The following is a 19,138-nucleotide window of genomic DNA, read 5'->3' as shown; positions in this document are numbered from 1 at the left end:
ACTCCAGTCACTCATCACCCAGTTTTGTTTTCACCGTGGTTTTTATCACCACCTGATGTTTTGGGTTAGTCCCTGTCCAAACAGAATGCAAGTTTCAGAAGAGCAGGGACTTTTTCTTGCTTACCACTGGTACCCTGACGCCTAAAACGGTGCCTGGTTCATAAAGGCACTCCAGTCTTTACTGATAACCTTGTTTGTCAAGTTAAACCAAACATTTCAGATCCCCAAAGAGATGTGTATGTGTATATTCAACAATCATAGCTCATCTAGGGGTACTTTCTCTTACAAACAAGTTTCAACACATCATTATCTCTTTAATTATACCTTATTATGCCATGCCTTTTTAGGCACATCACTCGGGTTTTTGAAGACAGCTAAGAAAATGTTTTGGGTAGGGTCCTCCAATGTATCAAGGCATAAGAAATGTCTTCAGACTCTTGGATCCCTGTAGACATAGTTCGCACAGCTAGTGTCTGATGATTAAACTTTCCCCACATGTCCATATTCTAGAACAATGAGATCAGTAGATCCAGGCAAGCCTACAAAGGGAACAGATGTTAACGGCAAACAATTACATTTTTTAAAGTATTAGGTGATTTAATTAACATCTGACTCCAGCAGATGGCAAATTCTGAGGAAAGAGATGGCCTCCGTGTTGTTCGTGTTTATGTTTTGGAATAGTTGTCCCTCAAATATTTCTTGAATTAACGATTCAGTTTCTCAAATTAAGTCTTGCCCTCAAGTAGCTAAGCATAAGTGACCAAAGCACCTGGGAATCAATTCAACGGTTTATTTGAAGATACCACAGGGTCCTAACTTGAGGTAGACTCTTTACTCAGTAATTGCCAGTGTCTGGAACTACTTCTGAAAACAAGCTATTCTCGCCCAACTGGCGTGGCTCAGTGGTTGAGAGTCAACCTATGAACCAGGAGGCTACGGCTCCATTTCTTGTCAGGGCACATGCCCTGGTTATGGGCTCGATCCCCAGTGTGGGATGTGCAGGAGGCAGCTGATCAATGATTCTCTCTCATCATTGATGTTTCTATCTCCCTCTCCCTTGCTCTTTGAAAGCAATAAAAATATATTAAAAAAATAATAAAAGCAAGCTATTGTCCATGCTCTTGGTTTAAAAGAAATAGAGAAGTAAATGATAGGCCCTAGATTGGGCTTGAACAAGGGGCAATGACCTTGTTTCTGCCATAACTTACTGCATTGTAGCCTCTAGCTGCTGTATCAATTGTTTGTCCACGTGGCGACAGAACAGGGGAAGGAGGTTGGTGGGAAAGGCTAGGGGTTCAGCCAAAGAGGCTGTAGGCATCTGAGCTATTTCCCAGGCGATCAAAATCACTATGTCTGTCCTGGAGACCAGAGAGGAGGAAATACATCAAAGTATTTGTATTTATGCAGGAAACAGACCCAAAGCCAAGATCCTTATTACCCTTTAACACCACCATCACCCTCTGTGCATGTAGCAAATAAGGGAGAACATTTGCACATTTGACATATGCCAGGGCACAGCTTAAGGCTTTACACATCATTTTTCTTAATCTTAAGAACTCCAAGGGGCTAGTACTGTCATCCCTAGATCCCTAGTTTGTAAATGAAGAAACAGGTTAAGAAAAGGTTAAGTAACATTCCCAAAACTTAGAGTGCTAATAAGTGATGGAGGCAAAATTCAAACGTAGATCTGTTTAATGCTAACGCTTGTCCCCTTAATTACTATGTTACACTGCCTCCCATGGAAAATAAACTCTAGGGGACTATAAGGAGGGGAAAAGGCAGAGCAGCTACAACTCTGGGAATTTTCCCTTTGACCAAGTTCTTGCCTGATGTTTGTATACACTACTCAGGAAATATCTCATCTGGCCCAGCCTATACATCCCAGATGTACTGAAATAATACGTACAGGTCATTATGATCTTACCAAGCTGTATGGTCACTGCTGGGTTCCTCCAGGGATGGATCCAGGGATACCAGCTGTGCCCCATGACTCAGCAGGGTGTAGAGCAAAGATATTCCAAACTGCAAGTGATAAAGTACCCAGGGGGAATGAGTTCATCCGAGGCATCCGGTGCTTACCTGGCTCTGTCTTCCCAACTAAAAGGACAAGTTTACGTGCACAAATGGAGTCCAACACCCAAACAACTGTCAGAGTTTACACTGGCTGGCCGAAGAACTCTCAGACCTTTCACTGCTCTGAACTACCCTAAAGATTCTTCTGGGGAGTGTACTAGATGCACACTCATGAGTTCTGCCCCCAGAGTCTGTAAATTAGGAATGGACCTGGGAACCTGATGCAGGTAGTCTGCTGACCCCACTTTAAGAAGCACTGTTTTAGGAAAGATCTTCAGAGAGAGGTTCATAAGACAATCCACTGGCATATTAGAAGATATCAGAACTTCATATCTAGAGTCTCATCTTTTAAAATGTTCTACTTGTGTATTTATTACGTGCCTAATATTAGTATAGTGTTACATATAAACTGCTTATAAATACACACATAGGTGATATGGGTCAGAATTTATTTCTATTAAAACTTTGGTGACTTCTGCTCTAGAGGTCTACAGCAGCACCATCACCAGAGAGCTTTTTAGGAGAGCAGATGTGTGGGCCCCACCCCGGGTCTACTCAATGACTCAGGCAGTGGGCCCAAGGTGATCCTAATGCTCACTAGAAGCTGATAAGCACTGGAAAGGATAAACGGGAGAGAGGAGGAGACTGCAGAGATGAGAACATTCCCTCATTTATTCCTTGCCAGTGATAACAGCCTGGAGACCATCTATGGCAGCAGTTCTCAACCTGTGGGTCGCGGCCTCTTTGGGAGTTGAATGACCCTTTCACAGGGGTCGCCTAAGACCACCAGAAAACACATATATAATTACATATTGTTTTTGTGATTAGTCACTATGCTTTAATTATGTTCAATTTGTAACAATGAAATTGGGGGTCACCACAACATGAGGAACTGTATTAAAGGGTCGAGGCATTAGGAAGGTTGAGAACCACTCATCTATGGAAAGACAAAAGCCTCCCAGAAAAAAAAAAAAAAAAAAAAAGCCTCCCAGATATATTACCTGATTCTGAAGCACCACAGTGACTGGCCGCTCTGAGGAGCCAGGTGGAAGCAGCATTAGTCCCTGAAGTCCTTGGAGGAGTTCTTGGAAGGTCAAGTGTCTGATATATTTGCCCAGAGGCTTGAATAACATTTGTAGGACCTACAGGAAGGTCAGTGAGTGCCTCTCTCAGACTTTACTACAACTTCACCTCCTCCCACCTTGCCTTCCGTCCCTTTTCTTGCTGACCTGCCTTGATCACCTACCTGGTCAGGTTATTCACCAGACCTATCACCACTAATGCCCCTCCATCACCAACACTGGTCCTTCAATACCTACTTGTTCTAGGATGCCTTCCCTAAGAAAAGTAGATACAGGGCTCAATACTTGTCGGGGAGTCCTTATTTTCTCACCCTCCACAGCGCACTCACACCTGTATATTTTCTTGTGTCCATTACACCTAAAGATGATCAGCTGTTCCTATAGTTTATTCTGTAACTCCCTCACCTGAGGTGGCAGGGTCGACACCCCTCACTGCCCAGCCTTCTCTGGCATCTCTGGGGGTGGGAACTGGAAGAGGAGAAAAGATCCCTATCTCATCCGTGAAATCATCCTCTTCTCCACTTGGTGCCACAGTACCTGATCAGCTGCATCCCTCTTGACCAGGAGTGGCAGATGGTGGATGATCGCCAGAAGAAGGCTGACAGCTAGGTCCCGGGGCAGGAAGGGGAGCAGCCGGGCCACTAGGGCTTTCCCCTTCCTCACTGAGAGCACCTGCAGGAAGCCATCTGCTGCCTCCCTACGAGTGAGATAGAGTATTTTCAGGGCTGTACGTAACGGAGAGGGCGACATGCCAGAAAGGAGCAGCTAAAGCAAATTTGCTGATCCTCCCCTTCCTGGGCGGAGGGATGACCTCCCACGCTCACTCCAGGTTGTCCTGCTCCTGGGTCTTTAAGGCCTGGAAGAGCTTCTCAACCTGGTTTCTCTGCTGCTCAGAGTAGCAGGACTGTGGAGGCCCATTCTGGCCCTCCTCTATCTCTAGTAACTGAAGAAACATCTGGGAATTTGAGGTGGGAAAAGAGGAAGAAGAGGTCAATTTGAGCAATATCCCATTTTCAAGGAGTAGTTAGGAACTCATCTGTAGGAGCTGATCTCACCTTCTCAATCCAGGACAACACCCGAAGCCTCTGGCTGCTTGCAGCTCCTATCTCCTAGAAGAAAGAGTCCCCAGCCATCAGCCACACCTCCACAGCAGCAACCCAGGCCTCAGGGGAGCTAAACATTGAGCTGGAAAGGCTAACACAAAGTCTGATCACACTTCTCTCTCTCTTAGGTCACAATCTGAACTCAAGCATGATGATGCTTAAGACTCTTCTCCAAAACAGGGAGGAGAAAAAAGGGTTCTGGGAAGACAACATTCCTACCGGTTCTGGAGTTCCATGGGGTACAGCATCAATAGCTCTGCGAGGGCTAAAACACGTTGACATGGCCACCTGGCCCAGGGAACCCTCGAATCGAACCACTGCAGGAAAGGAGTCAAGACAGGCATATTTCCCTCTCCTTTCTACCCTCTGTCCACCCAGATGGTCAGCCCAACCCAGCAGGTCAGCCCTGGGCCTACCTGACTCGTAAGCCTCTGCCTTCTGAATGTAAGGTGTTACCAGCTTGAGGGACCCCACCTTGCTCCTTTGTCCAAGCAGCTCTTCATCTGCCTCCTTCTTCTCTAGTTTCTGATAATATTTCTGGGAGCCCATGGAATGTAAAAATGGATACAGTCCTCGTGTTCTGAATTTAGAATTAAGGTTCTCAAGTGCAACGTCTTAACGCACCTTTTCCTATAGCATCTATTCCAGAAATGTTCCTGGCACCATAAGCAATATTTGCAATCATTCTAAAGTACCTTAAACACCCTAGGTCTCATGCTGCCATTCATGGGATCCTCATACCAAGGACTTCAAGAGCAAGGTACTGGCCAGCCGGGTGGCTCAGTGGCTGAGTGTTGACCCATGAACCCAAGAGGGGTTCAATTCCAGGTCAGGGCACATGCCCAGGTTGCAAGCTCAGTCCCCAGTAGGGGCATGCAAGAGGCAGCCAATTGATGTTTCTCTCTCTCTCTCTCTCTCTCTCTCTCTCTCTCAAAGAAAAAAAAAAAAGAGCCAGGTACCACTTCCAGGTCTGATAGAAAGGCAGAGGCAGAGAGAGAAGTGTAGAGCCAGGAAGCAAACCTGTCCCAGCATCTGCAACCTTCCTGCATTCCTTGTTCCCAAGTTACACACTACACATCATATATCCTCCCCGTTTTGATTTTGTGATTCTGCCTGTGCTTTCCAAAGTCACTTTATCTGGTGGCATGGAGAAGTACAGAGATAGCACTGTTGTCAGTTGGCCAATTTTATACTTCTGAGGATTTTCTCAGCAGCTCTGATATTCTCTTAAAGAAATATGTAAAATCCCAAGCTGAAATAAAGCCACTGACTGCGAGACAAACAAGGATTTGAATAAAGCTCCTCTATTTAGGAGCAGAACAAAAAAGGCCAGAATAGCCCTGACCAGTTTGGCTCAGTGGATAGAGCGTCGGCCTGTGGACTCAAGGGTCCCAGGTTTGATTCGGGTCAAGGGCATGTACCTTGGTTGTGGGCACATCCCCAGTAGGAGGTGTGCAGGAGGCAGCTGATCGGTGTTTCTGACTCTCTATCCCTCTCCCTTCCTCTCTGTAAAAAATCAATAAAATATATATATTTTTTAAAAAGGCCAGAATATAAAACAATTTCACTTTCAGTGATCTTGACAGAAAGAGGGGATTTTTGAACCAGGGTAGAAAGAAAAAAAAGAAACTAAATAGGAAGGAGATAAAAGTGGGAACTTTGGTAGAGGGCTCATGGAGGTTGAGGAGAAAAGTGAGACAAAGCTTTGACAACCCCAAAACCCATAAACAAAGATGTGTCCCGTAATAGAGGGTAGATAGGAAACAGGAGGAGGTGAGTCAAAATGTCTGCCATCATTTGTTCAATTCAACAAATCGAATCCTACTATTTCTAAGATCCTTGTATTTTTTACCTAAAATAATAAAGTTAAGTAGATGAATGCTTATAATGACATTTCTAAAGACTCAGAAAAGTGTACAAAGGTGGAAAAGTCTATATTCTCAGGCTGAATAGGGGAAATTATTGGCAAAGGATAGAGACAAAATCCCAGAGTGTATTTGGGAAATTGTACACAACCCCATTTGGCTGAATGTAGGAGAACAGAGAGGTGACTGTCAACTTTAGAAATATGGCCCCTATGAGCTGAAGAGAGAACCTGAGAGGGCCCGTGGAGTCCAGGACCTTTCAACCCCAAGGTTAAAGGCTGGGAAGAGCACACGGGGCTCACCTGGTAGTAATAGTCATCCAGGCAGGGCTTCTCACTCTGCAGCTGAACCATCTGCACTTTTATCACCCAGTCCTTCTCTTTGCGGGTCATGAGGTTAGCATAGGTGTCTGACTGCCGAGACCAGGGCTTCTTGGCTGGGGGCCTTTAAGCCAGGAGGAGCATCCCTTCAGACCCACCCACCCTGCCACCGTGAACTTCCCAAGGGAGTGGAGCTGTCTGGTAAGGATGGGAGAAGGTGCAGAGGTGGGCAGCACTATAGGAGTCTTAATTGTGCAGGGACTTGGGGGAAAAACCCAGCACGAAGATGAGCTGCTTTCAACCCCGCTCCTGGTCTAGGTTTTACCTTGGTGTTCGACTGTGCTTCTGCAGCTGCAAGATCCGTTGGTGTTGAGGGTGGAGCTGGGTCAGATGACTGGGAAGGCTTAGAAAGAAACTTGGGCTGGCTGAAGGCAGGGTCTCAGCTCCCTGCCCCCTCCACTCATTTAGCCTCTGGTAACCTCAGCTGGACATCTAAGGGAACTCTTTCTGTGCTTCCCCAAAGTCACATGAAACATCACAATCCTAGCTCACATTATCCTCCCAGATATACTTTTCTGCAATTTGGCTGCAGGAAATCTCAACACAGTAGAAAACCATTTAGCCTGGTTGTCTAGAGTTCTAGTCCTGATCTCTGTTCTGCTATGTCAGTTAACCCTGAAGTAAGTTATTTTAGTCTCCCTGAGCCTCCATTTCCTCAACTCTGAGGGACTCTACCGCAGACTTTCCTTATTAAGTTTCTTATAAGCATATTTCTGTCATAGCTGGTGGTGTCCCCCGCCCCTCCTCAGCCAGGGACCTCTGGAGAACTCAGACTGTTGTGGGTGCTGGGGTGTCTGGCACCCAGAACCAGTACCTGAACCTAGGAGACCATGAGGTTGGTGGGCTGCAGAAGACATATGGGTCTGGTGGGAGCAGTCGAGGTCCAAAGTGCCGCACTGGAGAGCTGGCACTGGGAAGTGTAGGCCGGAAAGGAACTGGCGACAAGTAGTCCAGGGTCTAAGGGAATTAAAGAGGCATCTCCAGAAACAGAATGCTGCTCTTGCTGCCAAGTGCCTTTCCTGCCTCTGCATTCTCACCTGCCTTTTCTCCCAAGACCCTCCCTGGACATTTTGCTGTCGTGGGGGAACTTCAAGCCAACTGTGAGGGCACCAGACTGTGGATCCTGTCTTTGTTTCCAACAGGGTTTCACCTCCTAGCGAGCAGCTCTCCAGTCCCTGACAATGTGGGGGCCTGTGCTTTTCCTCCTGTCTGGTCAGCCAGCACCTCTTCCTCTCCTGTGACCGTCTTGTCCCTTCAGCCACTGGGGCAATGCTTAGCTGTCTCTTTTCTGACTCACCTCAGAACCACAGTTTCCTTCACTTCTCCCTGCAGTATTTCCTGCATTTCTTCCATCCCAGACCACGTTCTCATGCCGTTAATTGAAGGGCAAGTGCTCTTTCTAGTCCTAAGCTCAGTGCTGCTTATGTGCTGAAGTGCAGGGAAGTGGAAGTAGGAATCTAGTTTGTCCTTTTTCTTGTAAATGGCCAGTTGTCCCAGTTCCATCTGTCACTAACCAAGCTTCCCTGCATGATCAGTGTCTCCCACCTCCCAAGCCTACTTCTCACTTTGGATGTTTCATCTCCAATCAAGGTCAAGAGCAGACTAAACAACGGAAATAAAGGACACTCGGCTTGCTCCTTCGCAGCACCCAGTCACTTTCTCACACTGTGAAGACTGGAGCGACTCACCTGCCATAGAAAGTGCAAGGAGGCAGGTGACATCCCCAGCACACCGGAGGCCTTGATTCCAGGAGAGCTTGGAAGACCTCTCTGGAATGGGAGGGAAGGAAAGCCAGACTCAAATGAGCCTCTGTGGTGTCTTCTAAGTTTATCTATGGTGTCCATAGAGCAGCGGTTCTCAACCTGTGGGTCGCGACCCCTTTGGAGGTCGAATGACCCTTTCACAGGGGTCGCCTAAGACCATCCTGCATATCAGATATTTACATTACGATTCATAACAGTAGCAACATTACAGTTATGAAGTAGCAACGAAAATAATTTTATGATTGGGTCACAACATGAGGAACTGTATTTAAAGGGCCAGAAGGTTGAGAACCACTGCCGTAGAGGGTGGCCACCATTTCCAATACCCAGGACAAAGGCAGCCTGGCCCTCCCTCATAGTCAAAGTCAGCTGGGCCAGGGCCCCTGTCCTTTCCTAAGGGGAAGCAAGACTGGTATCTCAGGAGTAGGTTAAAGGAAGATCTGAGTCCCTTCATTCTATATGGGAATCATTGTCTCTCTCCACTGGTTGTGAGAATCCAAGGGAGTAAATAAATATCAGGAATGGACTGCTGAGACACAGGAGCCCAGGGTCAAAGATGACCCATCTTCAGCACAGGAGCAGGGCCAGCGCCTATGGATGGTGCCTAGCCCTGATAGGACTCCCCCCTCCCCCCATTATTAATTTGTAGAGAGAGAGGAAGGGAAAGGGTGGGAGAGGGAGAGAGACAGAAACATCAATGTGAAGTGAAACATCAATCAGCTGCCTCCTACACTCCCCTTACAAGGGATCCAGCCCGCAACCCGGGCATGTACCCTGACCTTTCGTGCACAGTACGATGCCCTACCAACTGATCCACACTGGCCAGGGTTAGGATCTGGATTCTAAGATGAAGGTAGCATCAGAAACTAAGCGGGTGACAGGAGGAAAGAGAAGGAAGAAGAGAGTCCCTACTCAGGTTCAAGCCTGAAATAGAAAGTATTAACCCAGGACCTATCTTAGAAAGGGGAGAAGAAGAGAGAAATGTTAACCACAGTCTGTGAGCCACAAACACTTCGGCCAACCGTCCCTCCAGCCTCTCCTGCCGTGGTACCTGGGTGTTAGTGACAGCACTGAGGATAGCTGGATCCCCGAGCTCCTCCTCCTCTTCATCTACCCCCTCCTCCAGGTCCGGGGCTAGATCTGGATCCAGGTCCTCCTCTTCCTCCTCGTTTTCTTCCTCCTCCTCCAATTGGGAGGCCGACACCAGCTCCTCCTCAGGAGCCCCGGGGCCACAGGACTTGTCTGGGCCTTGGTTTGAGTGGGGGCCTGAAGAAGCGGCGAGGAGGGCAGGGGAGAGGGCAGGTGTGAGGAGTCTGGTCTAGAGAGTGCTTCTCAGCAGCACTTCTGTCCATGAGCCGTCTTCAGCACTACTTTCAAACAACGCCTCCTGTTCTAAGGTTCAGCTCAGCCTCCATACCCCAGAGGACCCCTACCTGTCCCCGACTAGAGCAAACGGAACCTGGCAGGTGCCAGACACCTGACTTTCTACATCCCCTCTTTAATTGCCTCATTAGGCATCACCACAGGCTTCTCCACCTGCTCTCCTCCACCTAACGGCCCTTTCTACGCCACTTTAATCAACCAATTTCCAGCTGTCCTGACTCACTGCAAATGTAACCCTACTGTGTGCCAGAGACTTTCCATGTATATGTCCATTCATCTCTCACAACCATCATACAAGCCTGTTGTTGATCATTTCACTACGAAGGTGAGAAAGGGGGTCCCAGAAAAGTGATTCCAGTCACCCAGCATGATATAGCTAACGAGTAGACGGGTTTGGAATCATTCCCAGTGACTCTGGACAAGCAAGCCCATGTGCATCCACCGAACCAGAACAGTAAGTCTCCGCACCCCCAGGCTTTCTATCCAAATACTATGGCTCCCTTAGTGATACCTTCAAGACATGTCATCTTTGCAGGCTGGCAGACTTCCTCCACGGCTGGTGAGAGAGCACTGTCAGCCTCTGGAAGGCAAACCTGGGACAGGGAAGAGACCCAGAGGCACCAGCCTCCTCAGTAAAGATGGCGTGGCACCCTGAAACCTGACTGTCCCCCAGCAAGACTGTCAGGGGAGTACTGGCCCAGGATCTTGAGGAGTGGGGCTGCCTGAAACCCCCCACCTCTGACCTCATCAACCCAGCTCTAGGCAGCTGTCCAGCAAAGGGCCGGAAGGTAGGGACAGGGCTAGGAGTTGGAAAAGCACCCCCACAAACACCACCAGCCTCCCTCTGTGCGGAGGGGCCCCACAACTGCCTTGCTGCTGACACCCACCACCTGACTGTTGCTGTCCTTTCTGCTCACTTTAGCCATGGCAGCCTGGGCCAGGGCTGGCTTGCTGCCCCTGGCTTTAAGAGTCCCAAACCCTCCCCTACTCTCTTGTTAAAGGGCCAGCATCCCCCAAACACAGCATCTTGATAGAAATAATGAGAACATAATCTTATGGTAATGAAAACTCTTGAAAGGGCTAGAAAAATAAACTGCAGTTTTAACCATTCAAGGTTTGAGTTTAGTTTATTGGGGTTTATGTTTGGGAGCAGATATTTAAAAGAATCCCTGTTTCCCACACCCTTCATAGGAACTTTGTGAGGTTTTGTTGCCTTTAATGCAGCGGTTCTCAACTTGTGGGTCGCGACCCCTTTGGCAGTCGAACGACCCTTTCGCAGGGGTCGCCTAAGACCATCCTGCATATCAGATACTTACATTACGATTCATAACAGTAGCAACATTACAGTTATGAAGTAGCAACGAAAATAATTTTATGGTTGGGTCACAACATGAGGAACTGTATTTAAAGGGCCAGAGGTTGAGAACCACTGCTAATGCGTAGTTGGTGAGGAAAATTGGTGGATCCCGGGGAGATTACCTAACAACCAAGTTCTCAGCGCTTCAGGGCACCTGTGGATCCCTGCAGCCCACCTGGTGATGCTTGCCCTTTGCCTCGTCCCGTGAACTGCTGCCCAGCTCTGACTGATGAGGGACCCCTGTGAATTTAGAAGCCAGATCTTCAAAATAAAAACGTTTTTGCATGAATTACACAGACAATCTTGCATCTTCTTGGCTGCTCTAATGGAAAACTGGTTCAGAAGCTGAGGAGTAAAAAGAAAACAGTAACAACAAAAACACATATTAGTACTACCAGTAGACAAAACCCAAGACCCACCTGAACATTATCTAACTCCTAAGTGATGCAGATTCTGTGCCCACATCCTGTATTCAGCTAAAACCACACAAGACTTTGTAGAACTTCTGTATATAAGTAAAAAAAAGCTAATTTCTCTACATTGAAAAGGGAAGTTAGGGCCCTATCATGCTGGTTATAGGACTATGATTCTTTTTTCTTTTCTCTTTTAAAATATGTTTTCATTGATTTTAGAGAGAAAGGAAAGGCAAGGGAGGGAGAGAGAAAAACATCAATCAGTTGCCTCCCACATGTACCCCGACCAGGGATCGAACCCACAACCTGTGTATGCGCCCTAACTGGGAATCAAACCCGGGACCCTTCAGTGCATGGGATCATGCTCCAACCAAATGAGCCACACCGGCCAGGGCAGGACTATGATTCTTGATGCCCTCAAATAAAAATATTTGTTTCAAAAGATTTGCTGTAAGTCAGAACTATATGGATAGGAGGACATTTTAAGGAGCTTGAAAGTTACTGAAAAACTTTTCAAATACAGTGGGGCCTTGACTTACGAGTTTAATTCGTTCCGTGACGGAGCTCATAACTCAAATTACTCGTATGTCAAATCTTAAAGTGAACGAGTGAGACACGTGATGCTGGGCTGATGTTGTGGCGTTCACTGTGAGGTTTGCTGCGCCAACTAGCGGTGGGGTATCTGAAGCTGGCTCGTAACCCGAATTTTAGCTCGCAACTCAAAGCAAAAAATCGGCCGAGAGACGGCTCGTATCTCGAAAAACTCGTTAGTTGGGACACTTGTAAGTCGAGGCCCCACTGTATTAGAATTGGGTTCAGGCCTTTTGGGTAATGTTACTCAGCTCTCATGAACTTCCTAACAGTTCACTTTGGTATTATTAACAAAACAGCCAAATGGAGAAGTTCAGTGTTCCAGAGTGAGTTATTGTTATAGAGAGAGAGCCACTTGCTGCATGCTGATTTTCATTGTGCAGGGACTTGTTGTACCAACTGGTACCTAGCAGGTGAAATAGGGTTTAGTCTTCAAGATAACAGCTTTGCCTTGGCTGTTTGAAATTTCATTTGGGGCCTAGTGGCTTTTGTGAACGTCCCCTACCTTTGCCTGAAGTCATATGTGTCTACTGACCCCTTACATTTCCTAATCTCCTGCCATAGATTAACTGTGCTACTTAATCTGTGCTACACTTGGGGTACAGCAATGAATAGGCAGATGCCACCCAGGGCCTCTTAGAGCTTCCAGAAGAATAAGAACTACAGACAGGTAAACAGGATTGTTGGATCAAAAATACATTAGAGCCCTAGCCAGTTTGGCTCAGTGGATCGAGTGTCGGCCTGCGGACTGACTGGTCCCAAATTTGATTCGAGTCAAGGGCACATGCCCAGGTTGCAGGCTCAATCCCATGTGGGGCGTGCAGGAGGCAGCCAATCAATGATTCTCTCATCATTAATGTTTCTATCTTTCTCTCCCTCTCCCTTCCTTTCTGAAATCAATTAAAAATATTTTTTAAAATACATTAGAAATGTTTACGTTTGCTGAATAAAACACCAAAGGCCTGTTCTATTTGTATGGGGAGATTTCTCTTCTTTTCTTTTCTTTGCTTTTCTTTTCTTCTCTTTTCTTTTCTTTCTTTTTATTTCTTATGGGGATATTTTTAATCCATAGTTTCAGTTTCTTTAATGGCTGTAGACCTATTCCAGTTTCCAGTTTCTTCTTGGGGTTGTGCTATTAAATTATATAATTTCTAGGAATGTGTCCATTTCTTATAAGTTCAAATTTATTGGCATAAAGTTGTTCTTAGTATGAGGGTATTTTTTAAATCCATGCTTAAATCTGTACTTTGTCCCCCTTTCATACCTAACAATATTTATTATCCCCTCTTTTTCCTTCTTTCCAGTTTGTCTATTTTATTGGTCTTTAAAAACACACACACACATAAGTCAGAGATTTTGCAGGAAGTAGACAGTTCACTCAAATTGGGTAATTTGAGTAGGATTTAATAAAGAGGTCTTTATAAAGGTGTAGAAAGACTATAGCACCATTATAAGGAATAGTACAGTACCCTGGGACTCGTAATAGTTGGCGGTTACCACTTTAGGTCAAGGGCCAGCGGATGGAGCCATTACCAAAACCTGGGGACAGAGAAGGCTGCCTGGTAGGCAGATAATTTCAACCTCTATTTCACTTGGGCGCCAGGGTGGCAGCCCTCTCCTGAATCATACCCACTCTCTCTGAGAGCTGTATCTGCTTTCTTCTTGCCTCTTGAGGCCTGGGCGTGGCAAAGGCTCCCCACTCTTGCTAGCCCCAGCGGTGCTTCACTCTCCTTTATGAATTCCCCTGAACCCTGCTCACATGTTGGTAAATGTGCCTGTCACCAAATTCCCCTCAGCTACCTGACTCAGATGTGCTATTTGTTTCCTATCAGGGCCCTGACGGACACCCATCTCCATCTCTGTTGCCAATAAATTTGAACTTACAGGAAATGGACACATTCCTAGAAATTATATAATTTAATGATACAACCCCAAGAAGAAACTGGAATAGATCTGCAGCCATTAAAGAAAGTGAAACTATTTTCTCTGTCCTTGTTCAGCTTCCTCTCCCTCCCTCAAACATCAGTGCTCTAAAACATAATTGCTGTCCTCAAGTCCCCTGCATGACTCCCATCTCTTTATTTTCAGCTGTCACCTCAGCTCTTACATTATGGAGAAAACAGAGGCCGTGTGGGCTGATCTACTTTAATTTATAGTTGGAGGAAATTTATATGTGTGCAGGCCCAGGCCTCCTCACCTCATTCTAGTCCAGCCTCTTTTTCTGGATACTGTGCCCTCCGGCCACTTCAGTCATGCTTCTCTACTCTGTCTTCAGTCTCTCTATTTTTCCTTCTTTCTTTTTCTTATAGCATAGCATGGGAATGTCAGGATGTGTTCATTTTTTACGAACAAAATCCCTTTTTTGTTCCTGTTTCTTATTTTCACTGCCTCTTATCTTTCTCCATTTCAACTCACATAATTTCTTCAGCTACTGCTCTCTGGCTTTTGAATAAATAGGATTACTTAAATAGATAAAAGTAAAGACTCTACTTTCACATTTACACTTGATATTAGCCAAAAGGCCGAAAAGCGATTTTACTTTCACATTTGAATTACATTTGTTTCACATGTAAGACTGCCCGAAAACAAGTTGGAAGAAACTATTAATGATCTTGACTATAACTGTTTATTTCATTTTCAGCCTACTTAAAAAATATATTTTTATTTATTTCAGAGAGTAAGGGAGAGAGATAAATATCAATGATGAGAGAGAATCATTGATTGGCTGCCTCCGGCAAGCCCCACACTGGGGGTCAAACCCACAACCTGGGTATGTGACCTGATCAGGAATTGAATTGTGACCTCCCGGTTCATAGATTGATGCTCAACCACTGAGCTACACCGGCTAGGCCAGCCTTTATTTTTTTCTTCAACATTAAAATAGTTTGGAGTTTTAAGTTCTATTCTACTTATCCTATATAATAAAGAGCTAATATGCTAATTAGACTGAACAGCAGAACGACTGTCCAGACATCCTTCTGAACGACCTTCCAGACAAAGCTGGGGCTGCAAGAGCTGGCTGAGGCTACGAGGGCCTGCGAGGGCCGGCTGGGGTAGCTGGGGCTGCTAGGCCTGAGCCCCTCGCATGAATTTTGTGCATCGGGCCTCTAGTCCTATGTAATAAAAGGCTAATATGCACATTGCCCCCTCGACTGGGCGTTTGACCAGGAGTTCAACCATGGGTGGGGCCAGCCCACCAACTGCCCACAGCCCCTCCCCCCAGCCAGCCTGGCCTAATTGACCCGATTGGTGCGGGCCAGCTGGACCCCACCCATGCACAAATGCATGCACTGGGCCTCTAGTCTTTAAATGAATGACTTAGCATAAAACTTAAATGACTGACATCACCACTAAATTGTTTGTGGACCAGAAATATATTAAAAAGCAGTTCCATTGTATATTTCAATCATGATCTTCAAATACTCTAAGCAGAATTTGGATATGACTACATTTGTTTAACCCTGACTTGATGCTGATGATGGTTCCAGGATATCTCTGGTTTCATAACCAACACATCTGTACCTATAATATATTCCCTCCTGTTCTTGCTCCTGTTTCTCCATGTTACCCAGGATTAATGAAAAGAAAGTCACCTTTCAGAAAGGGCAATAAATATTACAGTCATCAACTTCAGTTTCTACCATGGGTACTCCTGATTTACTCTGTTCAAAAGCTGAGGGTTACTTCCTGGAGCGGCAAGACAAAAATCAACATCCTATCCTGCTCTATCTAAACCCTGGTAGTTGATCTCCAGCGAGGCCATCAGGGATATGTTGAGGAGGACTGAGGCTGGACCAGGAGCCAGCTGGCTCTTGGCACTCATTGTGTGCACACCTTCAAGCTGGCTGAGGATCTCCAGGTCGCAGCAGGACGGTCACTTCTGTTCTACACCTCCTCGGCCTCTGTCCCTTCAGGACTCTCTTCCTCCTAACACTTTATTTTGAAAAATTTCAATCCTACAAAAAAAGTTGAGAGAACGATAAAACTAACCTCTGTTCATCCTTCACCTAGCAGTTGATAACATTTTGCTTAACAAATATTCTTCGATAAGCTCCTTCTCTGTTACATCAGGCAGTGTCTGTTTCTAGTGACTAGGGACTTTGGCTGCCAGAACCACAAACAGGAAATTCTGAGAAACATGTGACAAGCTGTTCAACCTAACTGCCTTTTTAAAAATTACACAGCAAGAGAAGGAAATACAATTTTTCCATGATAATAACCCTCTTGGGGCAGGGTGTTGGGGGAGAAGTCCCTCTGTTATTCTACCGTGGAATGCAGCCTGGCACTAAGTCTGGCGGGCAGTTTCACAGTGTGCAGGGTGTTACAACGGGGAAAAACCGGAACTGTCCCCGATACAGATTTCAGTTTGTTTTTTTTTAAAGTATTGGTATATTCATATAATGAATACTATGAAAACATGAAAAAAAAAACCATATAACTCTCGATAGAAATAAATTGCCCAAGATATATAGGTAAATAAAAATGCTGTTTGCAAAAAAATATATGCGGGGGGAGGGGGCGCCCCACCCTCTCCGCGGAGGGCTTCCACGCCGGGCCCTGCACGCCACACTAGCAGCCACCCCGGCTGGGCTGTCCCTCACGGGCGAGGGCGTCTCCTGCTCGGCCAGCACCGCCAGCGGCGGCCAGATGCAGGCGGACCGAGGAGTCCGGGCGCCGCGGGGAGCCAGGAGCCCGGGCTGGGAGCCCGTGGCCCGGGCAGAGCGCCGGTTGAAGACGCGGAGACGTACGGAGAAGAGCATGGTGAACAGGCACATACTTCTACAACAAACTAGTCTCTAACTGGGACCATATCAAGACGCTGAAAAAGAGGTGATAATGAAAGTGGAGGATCCCGAGGGAGACAGATTGCAGTGTTGTCGGCTCTGCAGGAGTCGCCTCGCAACTCCGGTTCGCTGGGTCCAGAAAGAGTGAGGCGGGGCATCTTCACGTCCAAAGCAGAACTCAGCATTTCCATACGTGGACTCTGAGTCACTGGTTCAAGTCCTTCCAGAACTGCCTCTCTCACTCCGACTCCATGTTGCTGCTGAATTGGTCCAGGCTGCCTTCCCTCGGTGAAACCAAAGAAAAGCGATGAAGGCAAGGGACTAGGCATGCAGTTAAAAGGGCCACTTGGACCTGGAGGAAAGGGGTCCGCGTTGGAGCTGAAATCTGTGGCTGCTGGTTTACAAGCATGCCCCAAGCCAGGGAGTTCCGTCAGGCTTCCTGCCTTTAACACACCGACCTCTGTGTTTGACAACATCCAAAATAACGCACGTAAGAGGCTCTCTTCCAGCGTCCTTCCTCTCAGCGTTTACAGCACAGCAAGTGCTGCTGCTGAAGACAATAGAGCAAGCAACAAGCTATGAATTTGGCCAGAATAAACAAAGGCTGGTAAAAAAAATTATATATATATATATATATATATATATATATATATATATATATATATGGCAAAAAATGTATACATACTTTAAAAGCTGATAGCTCAATTTTGAAAATGAAATGTATTTTAATAAACACTGCCTTTATAATTATTCAAAGTGTGTGTATACATTTTGAGGGGGATACTCTACATATGCAGAATGATTACATATTTCTAAACACATATATCTAGACTTATATCTACATATGAATAGGCAAAATCTGGGAACAAACATTTAATTCATTAACAGTGGTTATCTTTGGGTGGTAGGATAACAGGTGATTTAAATTTTTATCTTTATTCTAACTTATATTGTCTGAACTTTCCATAACGAATATAAAATTTATAATTAGAAAAAATAAAGTGATGTGGACAAGCTTTTTAAAGTATCAAAAAAAAAATGCCCAAAAGACAAACAAAGAAAAACAACAACTCTATCTCCATTGGCCCCTGTATCATGGTTTAAAGTCCATGTTTATCCCCTCGGCACCAAAGTCCTCTGCAGGCTCTTTAACTCCTCCAGGTGGAGGTAGTGGCTTCCCTGGTATCATGATCTATTTATAGGGCTATAAACCAGAGCCTATGAGCTCCTTGAGGAAAGAATTTTCCCCAGTACCGGCTCAATGTTCAGCACCTAGTAAGGTGCTCACTAGAGGTTTGTTGAATGACTGAGTGATTGTGATGAGCACTGAGATTTGACAGATAGGTTAGGGCCAGGCTAAGAAGTAATAAGCCAAAGCTCTGAGGAACCTTTGCCCTGGGGATTAGAGGGCTCCTTTTGTTATTCTCATGACCTCTTCAACCTGGGCAACAGCCAGTGGAGCAAGAGTAGTTTGACTCATTTGGTTCATAGTGTCTATGAGATAGTCCAGCAATGGCAGTACCATCAGGGGCTGACCCAACTCAGTGGGGACAGTAATAGAAGGGAGAGAACTAAGTCTCCTGGTCAGTTCAGGCTTTGGGAAACTTCTACCCTCTCAGCTGTTGAGCTATGATAACCCTCCCTCTCAAACATGAGTGTGTTCAAAATGCTCTGTGTGGCTAGCCTAGTTAACTAACAGGTAAACTTGACTTTGCAAAGGCAAATAATATTCTTCATAGTTGTAATTTAAAAATTCCTCACTTTCCAAACTAAATACAACATCTAAGAGAGATAGGGACCAAACTTTAACACTGGTTTCTGAGGGGAGGAGAGTGAGATGGGAGGAGACACACAAGGGGAATTTTCACTTTCACTCAGTAGACCTCTAGTTGTTTGCCTTTTTACAATGGGCATACATTTGTGTATTGGGTTTACAATTAAAAATACTTTAAACACGGTAGTACTACGGTTCTCGACTTCTCCTCACCTTCTCATACGCTTTTCATCCTCATCTTGATCTCCAACCCACCCAAATAAACCCCTTCCATGTACCTCTTCTCAGAAAATGATCTAGTGGAAATTGTGAGGCCTTTGGAATCAGGCCAGCGTTTGAATCCCAACTCAGTGTGAATGTGGTTAAGTATCTTACTTCTCTGAGTCTAGTCTCCTTATTTGTGTGGATGGAAGTGACACCTGCCTTCTCGATTTTTGTGTAGTTTGAGTCAGCAGGTTTGCTAATTTAACGTGTATGCGAATCACCTGGGATGTTGTTAAAATGCAGACTCTTGTTTAGTAGGTCTGAAGTGGGCCCAAGAGTCTGCATTTCTAAGAACTCCTAGGTGGT

At 45.8% G+C, this 19,138-nt stretch overlaps 1 protein-coding gene across 1 annotated transcript; it reads right to left on the bottom strand.

The window, feature by feature from the left end:
* Positions 1 to 338: 338 nt before the first annotated feature.
* On the bottom strand, positions 339 to 6,704 carry PATL2 (PAT1 homolog 2). The gene is made up of 10 exons (XM_059702644.1): positions 6,426 to 6,704; positions 4,675 to 4,795; positions 4,478 to 4,575; positions 4,211 to 4,264; positions 3,980 to 4,110; positions 3,693 to 3,852; positions 3,075 to 3,215; positions 1,925 to 2,022; positions 1,209 to 1,358; positions 339 to 539 (listed from the first exon to the last, which is right to left on the bottom strand). Exons 1-10 carry the CDS (start codon positions 6,513 to 6,515, stop codon positions 521 to 523), a joined length of 1,062 nt encoding a protein of 353 aa, XP_059558627.1. The 5' UTR covers positions 6,516 to 6,704; the 3' UTR covers positions 339 to 520.
* Positions 6,705 to 19,138: the final 12,434 nt, after the last annotated feature.

The sequence above is a fragment of the Myotis daubentonii genome, chromosome 1 (assembly GCF_963259705.1).
Source record: "Myotis daubentonii chromosome 1, mMyoDau2.1, whole genome shotgun sequence".
Taxonomy (NCBI): Eukaryota; Metazoa; Chordata; class Mammalia; order Chiroptera; family Vespertilionidae; genus Myotis; species Myotis daubentonii.
Note: the sequence above shows the minus strand (reverse complement) of the source record. Positions and strands in the feature narration are given on the sequence as shown.